The following is a 12,102-nucleotide window of genomic DNA, read 5'->3' on the forward strand; positions in this document are numbered from 1 at the left end:
TAACCAACTTATTACATCCTAAAGCAGAGGTCCAATCAGGTCAGCTTGACTTAAAATGGCCGACTGTGAAGAATGACTCGGCTCATCTTTGACCCAATCACCAGGTCAAACCTTTTGACCCGATATTTGGTCAAACCAACAACTGAGTTATCAAAATCACCCAGCAGGTTTTGGTGTGTGGGCCACTGGACCTGCTGCCTCCAGAACCCGACCACAGAAAGGACGAAGAAGATGGATGGACGGTTGGATGGATGGATGGTTGGATGGATGGACGGTTGGATGGATGGACGGTTGGATGGATGGATTTTATCCTGCTTCATGCTGACATACAGCACATCTTTGTTATTTATGCTTCAGTGTAGGGTTTATGAAGACCCTCTCATCATTCTGAAACCATTTAAAATATAAACACATTTAGCAAAGATCCTGAAAATGTTTATGTTCTGAATCTAAAACAAATAGTGTATTTGAGCTCAGTTATAGCTGTAAAAATGTCTTGATTGAGCCCTGCTTTTTAAACCTCTGATTTTCAGAAGGCTTAGCTTTATAGTTTATATATTTCAATTTAATAAAAGGTCATAAATGGCATTTTAACTTAAGTATAATAAGTCAAAAAATGGATTTAAATAGTTTTTATCTAAAAACTTGAGTTATCTTTCATAATTTATTCGGTGAAAATAAAAGTTATTCAGTGCCAAAATGTACTAATTATAAAAAGTGATATTCTTTTAAACCATTTAAATGTATGACGTTACACACACGGATCATATTAACCTTTAAAAAGAAGACAGAGTCATAAACAAAACTAAAATAGGAAATATGAGTACAGATACTTTTTAATTACAATTTTTATTCCATAAACAGGTCCAACTGCTTTGATTAAAATAGTTCAAACTAAATAAAAATACATTTTAAAAGTATTTCTTAACTCTAGAAGATTAACTTTATGAATTTGTGTAGAAGCCAGTTTGTCAAAGTTAACGTCCTCTCTTTCCTGAAGTCCCGGCTGCAGACGCTTGTCCTCGCTTCCTTTTAGCTGCTGCGTTCCTCTGAGCTCCTGCTGGTTTACATTATTGCATTTTGAGGTTAAAACAGTAAAATTCAGTTTAGCTCAATATTATATTAATGTAGAGACCAAATAAAGGTACTCAAACAACAAATTGTTCTGTTTGAAAGAGTTTACGCCACCAGTTTTGCAGATATATTGATATGCAATTCTGAAATGCGGGTATGCATTCAATGTAAACAAAGCACTTAGCTAAATCTGCCTAAAACCACATTACCACTGTTTCAGTAGGTAAATTAACAGATGTGGTAGTTGGCAGCCGTTCAGATTTTTAATTTAAGGACACATTGACCATCAATATGAAAGAAATATACATTGTACAGATTTACTTTATATATTAGTTTTGTCTGATCTTCACAACGTTGCAATGAGTACCTTTAAACGGAATGAACTGGAATCTGTTTAAATTCAGGTAATATTTAATCATTTTTGAAGTGATGTTTCAAAAATGTTGTTGGATGGAAATATTTGGCTCAGTCAGCTACACTCCCGCAGATAAAGGAGTACCTCTGTTTGTTCGGGGCTTCAGCTGCACCTCCACAGGATAATGGTCACTGATCCGAAGGGCCTGGGACAGCAAAGACATGATGAAACTCCATGCTGGTTATAGCTTTAAAGCTGACAAAACCTGTAACTATTATTTTATTGTCAGAAGGAAAGAAACTAAAACAAATATATCTCACTTTTGATTCAGTCAGCCCGAACTCTCTCTGAAAGTTGAAAGGCTTGGCCGATTTGGGGACGATGGCGTCCAGCATTTCACTTCCATACACCACAATCCTGTTTGCAGAGAATAAACAGAAAATGTTTAAAAATTCAATTCTAAACCAGTGTTTTAACCAGTATTTTATCCAGTATTTTGTGCCTAAAAATAGAAAATCCACACATTTATCAGCATGTAAAAAAGTCTGCATAACTATAAACTGTGTCACACTTGAAAAAAATAAATAAATAAAGTATACCATAAGCTTTCATGCATCTGAACATAAAAATCTGGAACAGGTCCTGGATGAGTGAGAGGCTACACAAGCATTTTTCCAAGTTTGTATATCATGCAGTTGACCTATTTTTAAAAGACTGCAGGGTGTCTGGGCTCTCCCTTAGCGATCGGGTGAGAAGCTCGGTCATCCGGGAGGGACTCAGAGTAGAACCGCTGCTCCTCCACGTCAAGAGGAGCCAGCTGAGGTGGCTCGGGCATCTGGTGAGGATGCCTCCCTGGAGGAAGACCCAGGACACGATGGAGGGACTATGTTTCTCGGCTGGCCTGGGAACGCCTTGGGATTCCCCCGGAGGAGCTGGCCCAAGTGGCTGGGGAGAGGGAAGTCTGGGTCTCCCTGCTTAGGCTGCTGCCCCCGCGACCCGACCCCGGATAAGAGGAAGAAGATGGATGGATGGATGGATGTTTGTGTGTTTTGAGTCAGACTTTGTTAAAAAAAAAGAACAGGCCAGCTCAACAGAAATGAGTTTTTCTTAAAACCGGACATAAATCTGCTCAGGTAACAGAGCTGACTCACCTGTCGTAGGTGTTGTCGTTGCAGTTACTGGCTGTGGTGTCGACCTTGTCATCAATCAGCCAGTGAAAAGGTTCAGCGTTGATGCGTAACGACTTCTTCTTCCTCTGGGAAAGATATCTACCACCTGCATTGAAGTCTCCTAAAATCATAATGTTCTGCCAAGGAAAGAGCATCAGTTTCAGGCTCACATTCTGTGTCACAACTAAATTATTGTCAGAACTTTTAACAAAAGACTAAAACCAACTAAACAAAAAACACAGTGAGTTCATCAAGGTGAGGCAACTCAGCTGTGCGTGAATCACTTCATTCAGTAAAAATCACATTCAGCTGTAACTTCAAAATCTATAACACCACAGAGACACCTGGAGGCTGAAAGTTTCTGATCCGAGTTAGCTTTAAATGATGTGAAAGAGGTTTAAAAGACGGAAAATCAGGTTCTGAGTGAATGACTTACATCAACATCCCACTTATCGAGGACATCCATGACCACATCGTAAAGCTCATCCAGTTCCCTCTCTGTGTCCTCGGGATTGGTGTGGACTGGGATCAGAACCAGGTCCTCCACAACTGGATGAAACATAAAAACAAAAAACTGAATAAATATTTGCACTTAATGGGTTTTAAATGACCAAGCTGGTTTCATTTATGAGGATCGTGCAAAAGTTCTGATTCCACCAGAGATTATTCTCATATTCCCACTGATTATGAGGCTGTGGTGAATTTAATTTTATTATAATTGGCTGTAATGAATGAATGTGGATCAGGATAACAGTGGAGTTATCATGATATGGGCCAGTTCTGTTGTCAGTAAACATTTCAGCTGACAGATTAATATGAAACCTGCAAACTGTAAAGAAATATTTTGGATATCAGTTTATATGCTTGCCTTGTTTCTCACAGTAACAGAGATTTAAGCACAAAGAGCCCAGACCTTTGCTTTCAAGCACTGATCGTGGTTACGACGGGGCCTGCGATCGTTACTGAAACATCTGGGGAACAGCACAAACCTGTGTTGAAGCAGTGGAAGTGCACGATGAAGGGCTCTCTGGCAAAAACATCTTCATCTCCAGCCTGCTGGTCTTCGTACTGATATTCGTTCATCAGTTTCACCTCGTCTGATCTGAGACACAAAAAGTCAGAACTTTATTTCTGTTCCAGCGTGAACACCTTTTTTTCTTCTTGTCAGTGTTCATTACAGCCACTGTGACAATAATTTAGCATCATCAGCAGCACCAACATCTTTATTAGAGTGAATGAATCAAGTCCAACCTGTAGAAGTAAACGTATTGCTCCTTGTAGGTACTTCTACCCAGTCTGGGGCTGCAGACCATTTTGTAGGTAATTTTTCTTTAAAATCAGAAAACAGAAAAAAAAACACTATTAAATGACAGTGACTCTGATATGTCATCATTTATACGGGTCTAACATGACATACTTTTAACATTTAAAGCAGCACATTCAGCAGATGTTCAAATTATGTCATTTTTCACATCTTCACTGTGGTTTTAATAAAGGTTAAAAGTTGTCAAGAACAACAAAAAGTTTCTTATTCCTAAATATCACGAAGCTTTAACAAGTTAGTTTCAGCTGCTTCAGCAGATTTCAGCAAATCATTGAGCACTTTTTTTTTTTTTTTACAAACAATACAGTTTCTCAGATTGATAAAAACTTTTCACTCACAGAGTTAAGTTGTTAAGTTTTTGAAGCAGCAGATGCATAGCTGTACCGTCTTCATCCACAACCTCCAGGATCACCACAATGCTGTACTGAGAGATGATCTGAGACAAAAACACGATTGTTAGATGAGAATAAACGTGTTTCATTTTTACACTTTGTGGTGATAAATCTCTGTGTAGGTATAGATCATTGCCTTGATAAGGTTGCTGGACACGAAGTCATCTGAGACTTTTTTATCCCCCAGGTTCTTCACGTTGAAGGCTGCTACTTTCATTTTGACTTCATTAAGAGAGAGAAAAAGATAAATTAACAATATATAAGATTAGATTATATATTAATTATAAGATTATTATAATTAATAATATATATAGAAAACATTTAGCTCATATTGCAAATAAAACAAACAGACCGATAAGAAGGCACTGAAGAAGACTGACTGTGGGAAACCTGAGAAATAACCACTGAGGAAGCTCTGGTTAGTCGGCTGTTTTGCAGTTTTTTTATTTCCCACAGTTGAAATGCTTCAGTTAAAAAACAAAAACAAAGACAAAATTACAGCAATGTAAAATGAAAGTACTGCACAAAAGTCTTAAGATAACGCTCATTTCTTAAAATATTCACCTAACATCTGTTTGGAAATCACCTTGTTGGTGCTAAAATAATTTTATGCTTTTTAAATTATATTATCTGGGCTGTTTTTCATCTTGACTGAATTAAAGTCAGTCAAAAATCAGTCTGCCTCCTTAGAAGGAAAGTACGAGAAACAAAAAGGTTTGCAAAGCGCAGTCATTTTGTTTTCAGTTTTAGTAAATTTAAACAAAACATGTTACTAAGCTTCAGTCCCCAGAACATCATTCTGGTGGCTGTATTATAAAAAAAGATAAGACATGCGGTTGAACTGCCGGACATGTTTTACATAAAAACATGTTATCTGCAGCAGCACAGTGTGTTAGTCTGCAAAGTCTAAAAGTAGAAATACTGAATTCATTAACTTTGTTTTGTTTCCTGTTAAAGAGACAATAATCAGAGGGAAAAGTAGTGAAAAGTAAAAGAAAGTACTTACAGTTGAAGTCGGACTGAGTGAAACCAACAGAAGCTGCAGCGGCTGAAGTGTCAGCAGAGAGACTGAAGAGACGCTCTGCAGAAAACAGGACAGACGGTGAATTTATAGGAAGTGTTTCTGTGAGCTGTAACCACTCAGAGGCGGTTAGACTAAAACCCTTCCTTCATCTGCATATTGTTTCTTATCTTTAGATGCATCTAAAGCAGCTCGCTGGGTAAAGGTCACTCCAGACCAAAACATGCAGAACGATTAAAACTTCACACCTTTTATTTTTCATTTATTACTTTTTATGTTGAATTGCATTTAGTTACTTTTCAAACTTCTTTCAAATGAATGAGCCACAACTGAGCAGCAGACACAACGAAACTTCGCTGCGAGAGTGAAATTTAGTTTCTCTTTTCCTGATGTAGTTTAAAAGAGGAAACACTGAAACAACAAATAAACAAAGAGGAAGCAGCTGCAAATTCAACTGAAACTAAAAGAATCCGACAAGAGTAACCGCCTTTTTTCTTAGTGTGAATTTATGTATTACTTTATGTAATCATAAACTTGAATCCAGAAAAGAAAAGTTTATATAGAGAATAAACTGTCCGATTCAAAGGTAACACTTTTCATATAAAACGGTCACTTCCTTTAATATTTCTAGACTTTTCTTTTGGACAAACACTTTTATTTAACCAGGAAAGTCTCACTGACATTAAGAACCTATTTTCCAAGGGATTCCCAGCCAAGAGGCAGCAAATGTTAAAGTTGGATTATTACAATTCAAATGCCATACAAAACTATGAAAAACAGTCACAATTTAAAGAGGTCATCTCTAGTGCTCTGTCTGGACTTAAAAGCACTCATCACTGTATTTATTTACTGTTAAACATACCCCAAAATCAAACAACTGTGCAGTTAATCTCAGTGTTTATAAAATACTTTAACTGAAAAGATATCATCAAGAGAAAAACAGATGAGGAGCTCTTGGAAGACACACAGATGCTATCTTTAACCACATCCCCATTGTTGAAAAAGGCCATTAGTCACTTCCTATCTGAAAGCGAAAAAGGTGAGAAATTATTAAAGCAGCGGAGCAAATCTCCGTTTACATCTCCCACTGAATCTTTCCGTGCGAGTACGACAGATCTGTAGAGATAAAAACCGCAGCGTGGCAAAGAATTCACCTGAAGTAAGAAAAGGTAGAAAAGATCAAATTAATTATTAGATCAGAAAACAGGACTACAGATTAAGATCACGGTGGCACACACACACAAAAATTTCCCCCAGACCTTTATTTCTTAGAATTCAGTTTAAAGTCAGAAATCTGACCTTCTGAGAACCCCCCCCCCAGTATTTTTCAGAATTCTGGCTCATGATCTGGATCACCATCAAAATGTACTCAATTGTTTTCTGAAATCTGAAAATATTTCAGAATTCTGGGAATTTTTCGCCCTTCGCCCTCTTCCGTTCAGGACGGTCAGAAGAAATGATTGTGACAGAAAATATCTGCGAACACAGAGGGACAGATGATTTATTCAAACATGTTTAAAATTTATAATTATTAGATGAATAACTACAAACACTCTGAGAGCGCAAACCTCAGCATCAGTAAAAATGAGTGCGAATCACCATCGAAATGTAGTTTTGAGACAACTCCAATATTTCCTGAAAATTTAATCCAAATCTGTTCATTATTAATAATATTTATTTAATCTTGCTAACAGACAAAGACAGATAAAAACATAACCCTCCTTGGTGGAGGTAATAATAAACATAATGACTGCAAAGACACAGAATATCGTTCAACATTAACAGTTATTTAATTACATCAAATGTGAAAAAAGCACAATCATGGTTTCTGGTTTTACACCTGAGAGATAAAACTCCCAAACTGCTCACAGTTATTTTTATAAGTTTAATAAGTTTTGATTTTACCTGCTGAAAAGTGAGCCCTAATAAATCATTTTGTCACTTTTTGAGTTTAAACCCGGCAGTCAAGTATTTTCTCCTTCGATTCATGTTGCCCTGAAAACATGAAGCGCGACGCCAAGTTTGAAGGAAACGCGTCAAAACGACCCAAAAACAAACAAATCAGACGATATTTGAAGGATTTGTTCTGTTAGATTTAAATAACTTTTTGGGTAAACCAGCTAAAAAAGATGCTGAGATCATCTAAACTGATTGTGTTTTTTTTTTCTCCGCTGGTGGAGGTGGAACGTTCGCAGAGCGGAAAACCACAGAACAGACGCTCAGGTGCTCAAAAAGTTTAATTTGGACCAGCTTTCATGAGGAAGTGAAAGCTTTTAACAGGACAAAACTAAAGCAGAGAAGATTGAGTTCCTTTTCATTAAAAATTATATTAATAAAGTTTGAATTTCTGAACATCAAAATGGGAGAAAAAAATTATTTGAATTGAAAATGATTTTTTCTCATGCTGAATAAAAAACAAAAAGAGTGGAATATGTGGCAGACGTCTAGCACTCAGACAGATTTACAGACTGAGCTCCGTCACTCTGGACAACATTTTCTCATCAGTCCAAATGTCCAGCATCGTTGTTATCTTTAAGGCTGGGGTCGGGGGTCGACTTTAACGCGGGGTTTCGTCACTGCTCGTTCTGCTGCGTATCTGTGATGGTGGAGACGGCGCCCTGGCCTTTGCTGACATCACTAATACACGCCCACTGGCCGTCCATCGACTCCTTCCACAGCGTCACCTACAGCAAACACGAGAGATAAAACTGAAAGATTAAAACAAAAAGGAGACATTAAGCATTTTCTTTGAAAACTAAAATATTTGCATCTAATGAAAAAGACAACAAATTGTTTTTCATCTCTCATGTAAAACACAAAGTGAAAAATGTTTTACTGAACTTTATTTTGTTATGAAATTAGGGAGACTGGAGGAGCTGTTTAACAGTTTATACCACACCTTGTTGTCGCCGCCAGAAACAGCCAGAATGTTTCCAGTGATGGACCAGCTGACGTGCCAAACCACATCGTTGAACTTGTGGAGCAGTTTGGCCGTCCACGTGTTGCCTGCAGGGTCGTCACATGTCCAAATAAACACACGTCCATCCTGGAAGAGGCACAGAGAGTATATCATCTTATTTTTAAAATGATTCCTTCGCCACTAAGATTTTGTGAGTTTGTTTGTGAACCACTGCTTTAGATGATACTGAAAACTAATTTTACATTATTTATTATAAAGAATCGATACTAAAATCAGTCTGGTCATAAATAAAAAGCTGCAAAACCCATTTTTAGCTGTTATCTTTTGGAACAGATGCTTGAGAATGTCACGTGTGCCACCTAGTGGTTACAAAAGTAATTACACACAGAGAGAAAAACAAATGATTTTAATTAGTTTTAAAATAACTGATAACGAAAAGTGATTTAGGATAAACATTTCAGATCGTTAGAATAAAGTCTTGTCTTCCTTTAAAATGACAGAAATGATCTTTCTGAACTTATTGAAGCTGACCTGGGAGCAGCTGGCGATGGTACTGGTGGGGAGTCCGATGGAAGGAGCCCAACCGACGTCTCTCACCCAATCACTGTGCGCCTCCAGCTTCTGATCCTCCTTCCACTGACCGTCTTCCTCTCTGCAGGAAGAATTTATTTTTATGTAAATAAAAATGAGATCTTAACGTTAAGACTTTACCCCCTCATTACAACCACTAAAACGCTGCTCAGCAGACTTACTTCCAGAGTTTGACCAGGTTGTCGCAGCCTCCGGAGACGAAGCGTTTGACGTAGTTTGGTTTCTGCCCTGACGGCTGATCAATCAGGCTGCCTGGAACTACAGCAGGAGCCCAACTCACTGCATTACAGCCAATCTGCAGCAGAAATACAGCTTGCTGTTACACCTCAAAATAAACACGACGTTAGACCAGAGAAATTTTAGTTTCTGTGAAAATGCAGTATGAATGCTGAGTGGTAAATAAAAAAAGCAGAATATTACCTAATAAAAAGAAGCTAAAAGGAGCAAATCACTAGCTAAAAACCAAAAGAAGCTGAGAGTAGCGTAAAGACATAAAAACAGAGCAAATATACTGAAGCAGATTTCAAAGAGAACAATGTTTTAAAGGACTGAAAGGATCTCAGTTTATTTCTGTGAGGAAAATATTTGTAATTAAGTTACAAAAAACAAAAGTCAGAGCACCCATCTTCTGAATGAGCTGAAGGTTTTGATTCACGAACGGCTAAGATAGCACAAAGTATGCAGAAGTAAATAGTTTGCAAAAAACGTTTGGAAAAATAAAAAAACAGGAAACAACACAAAAATAAAGAGATGGTGGTGATGAGATACATAAAGTATTTCGTGTTCAGCTCACAGTGTGCGCGTTGCTGATCTTCTTGACGTCCCACTGCTGATCTCCAGTAAACGTGAGGAGGGAAATCGCCCCGTCTGAGCTGCCGCAGGCCAGGATCAAACCAAACTCATAAGGACCCCAGCAGACCGAGTTCACTGTAGAAAAACAGAGAAACAAGTTAAGAACAAGACTGACCTCTCCAGAGGTGTCAAAGAAATCAGATTAAAATCCTTACTTATACGTTTCCTTACACCTAATTTTAAAGAAAAGGAAAAGACAACTGAACAGAGAATTAAAAACTGTTAGAAACCAGACAGAGCTTTATGCTTCATAACAGACTGTTAGATACTGGAGTCTGAGTCTGCAGTCTCAGAGTGCTATTATACAAGAATAAAGAGTGGAGACATTTAAATCACCAGAACAGTCACGTCTTCATCCCGGTGAACTACCGACCTGACGACTCATGTCCGGTGTACTCATACATCTTGTCCCAGGCGCCGTTCTCCTCCTTCCAGACGATGACTTTACGATCGTAGGAGCAGGAGGCCAGAATGTTGCCGAACATCGGGTGAGCCCACGCCACCTGCCAGACCGGGCCCTCGTGGCTAAAAAGAACAAAGACACGCAAAAAAATATATATTATGGATGAGAAAACTGACAATAACTGAATCTTTTACAGAAGTTTAAATGTTGATTTAATGTTGCAGGCAAAGTAAACTGTTAAAAAGGTAAACCAGGAAACAAATGTCCTACTTATGGCTACAGATGGATGACAATGTGTTTGATCTTAAGACTAAATTTACATTTTTCCAATTAATAGAAATAAAAAAGAATAATCTGGAGATAAAAACCCTAATACGTAAAGCTAGATGCTTTAGCATCCATAGGAGTAACCAAGAGTTGATCTAAGTTTTAGCCTCCTGATGCATTTACTGTATTTTTTTTCAGTGGAGTTTATGTCTCTTACCCTCTGAGGTCTGCCACTAGGATCTGTCCTCCATTCCTGACGTCAAAGATCTTGACGGTGCGGTCAGAGGAACAGGTGGCGAGTCGAGTCCCGTAATAATCCATCTGGGCATCGTGCTGAAACAAACAAACGAGACAAGATCAGGAAAGTTTGTTTATGATTCCCATGTGTTCACAGCAGCAAAAGACCAAAAAAATGAAAGCATAATGGCTGAATAAATCTGTGACGTTCAACAAAAAGACTCGATGGCGATGAAATGCAGGTGTCTACTTGTGTTTCCCAAATCTTTGACTATCAAACAACATGTGGCATAAATAATATTATTTTACTGCGTGTTTATAAGTCTTCCCTTCCTAAAAGAACAAGGTCTGAGACCTGATGAGATGTCTTTTTCACAGAGAGAATGGCAATACATTAGTGCAAAACACTACAAAATACCAATTTAAAACACTGAGTAAGCCTTGTATATGTTGAGTTTAAACATTTATATAACTTATATCAGAGTAATTATTATCAACTAATCTGGATAAATCACTACTTCCAAGGTTAACACTCAGTTTCTCGATAAATTTTACAGTTAAGGGCACATATAAATGATGAATCTTCACATTGATGAAGACAGGAAAACAAGACAGCTGTCTATTGAACTGATCTTTTATAATTTTTTAAATGCAACAGTCACTGACAAACACGCAAAAGGACGATGTAAAACGCTAAAACAACATAAAAACGAATGCCATAATGTACATAAACATGTGAATTTGTAATACTGGTGTAACAATTCACTTTAATGTAAACCTATCTGCTGCTAGCATTAGCTTTAAGACTGACGCAAATAAAATAAACTGGAATACTTACGATCATATCCTCATGCGAGGTGTCCACCGTGTTAATAACGGAAACCTGTAATTGACAAATAATACCACACAACAATCAACAAAATGAAAATATCTATAAATTGTTGAGATTGGCCCCCAGTCATTAGCCTCAGTGCTAACGGTTTGATTGCTACTAAAACTCGTCGGCAGCTAACAGTTATCGGTAAATATTAGAAAACTTCACCTGAAACTAAAATAAAAAGTCACCAGACTCACCATGACTTCGGTGAAACACTCCAAAAAATTCCCCTGTTCTTTTTGAAATGAATTAACCAGGTTCACTAAAGTACTCCGACGTGGCAACAAGTACAGAAGCCGCTTCCACCGAGTCCCACCACGTTCCCTTCCGGAGGAAACAGAAAATGCCCAATAATGATTCCACATACGGAAACGTCCAATGTCGGACAACTTTATTTTTCTCTAAAAGTTACAAATATTTTCCAAATGACCAAAAACACAATGAGAACACATATATTATTAAACAAAAGGGAGGTGAATGATCTAACTTTGGCTCATACGATGAGACAAAACAAATAATATATATCTATATATATTTAATTTATTTTACTAGTTTTATTTTAATACTACTACTACTACTACTACTACTACTACTACTACTACTACTACTACTACTACTAC

At 37.6% G+C, this 12,102-nt stretch overlaps 2 protein-coding genes across 5 annotated transcripts; both read right to left on the bottom strand.

Annotated features, from left to right (window-relative positions):
- Positions 1–818: 818 nt before the first annotated feature.
- On the bottom strand, positions 819–5,451 carry LOC108244923 (deoxyribonuclease-1-like). 4 transcript variants are annotated; one of them, XM_017431464.3, is made up of 11 exons: positions 5,321–5,403; positions 4,667–4,778; positions 4,451–4,536; positions 4,261–4,358; positions 3,850–3,927; positions 3,588–3,700; positions 3,035–3,147; positions 2,581–2,735; positions 1,750–1,846; positions 1,574–1,634; positions 819–1,060 (listed from the first exon to the last, which is right to left on the bottom strand). In XM_017431464.3, exons 3-11 carry the CDS (start codon positions 4,529–4,531, stop codon positions 978–980), a joined length of 879 nt encoding a protein of 292 aa, XP_017286953.1. In that variant the 5' UTR covers positions 4,532–4,536; positions 4,667–4,778; positions 5,321–5,403; the 3' UTR covers positions 819–977. The 4 variants fall into 4 exon arrangements, with proteins under 4 accessions (XP_017286953.1, XP_037831413.1, XP_017286954.1 ...); XM_037975485.1 differs by having other exon boundaries at positions 4,695–4,778; positions 5,321–5,400; XM_017431465.3 differs by lacking the exon at positions 4,667–4,778 and having other exon boundaries at positions 819–1,057; positions 5,321–5,451.
- A 1,650-nt stretch (positions 5,452–7,101) lies between these two features.
- Positions 7,102–11,807, bottom strand: sec13 (SEC13 homolog, nuclear pore and COPII coat complex component). The gene is made up of 9 exons (XM_017431438.2): positions 11,680–11,807; positions 11,444–11,488; positions 10,586–10,701; positions 10,072–10,223; positions 9,640–9,773; positions 9,008–9,141; positions 8,787–8,907; positions 8,235–8,381; positions 7,102–8,019 (listed from the first exon to the last, which is right to left on the bottom strand). The coding sequence occupies exons 1-9, from the start codon at positions 11,680–11,682 to the stop codon at positions 7,909–7,911; spliced, it is 963 nt and encodes a 320-aa protein (XP_017286927.1). The 5' UTR covers positions 11,683–11,807; the 3' UTR covers positions 7,102–7,908.
- Between the last annotated feature and the right edge of the window lie 295 nt (positions 11,808–12,102).

Source organism: Kryptolebias marmoratus, linkage group LG4 (assembly GCF_001649575.2).
Source record: "Kryptolebias marmoratus isolate JLee-2015 linkage group LG4, ASM164957v2, whole genome shotgun sequence".
Taxonomy (NCBI): domain Eukaryota; kingdom Metazoa; phylum Chordata; class Actinopteri; order Cyprinodontiformes; family Rivulidae; genus Kryptolebias; species Kryptolebias marmoratus.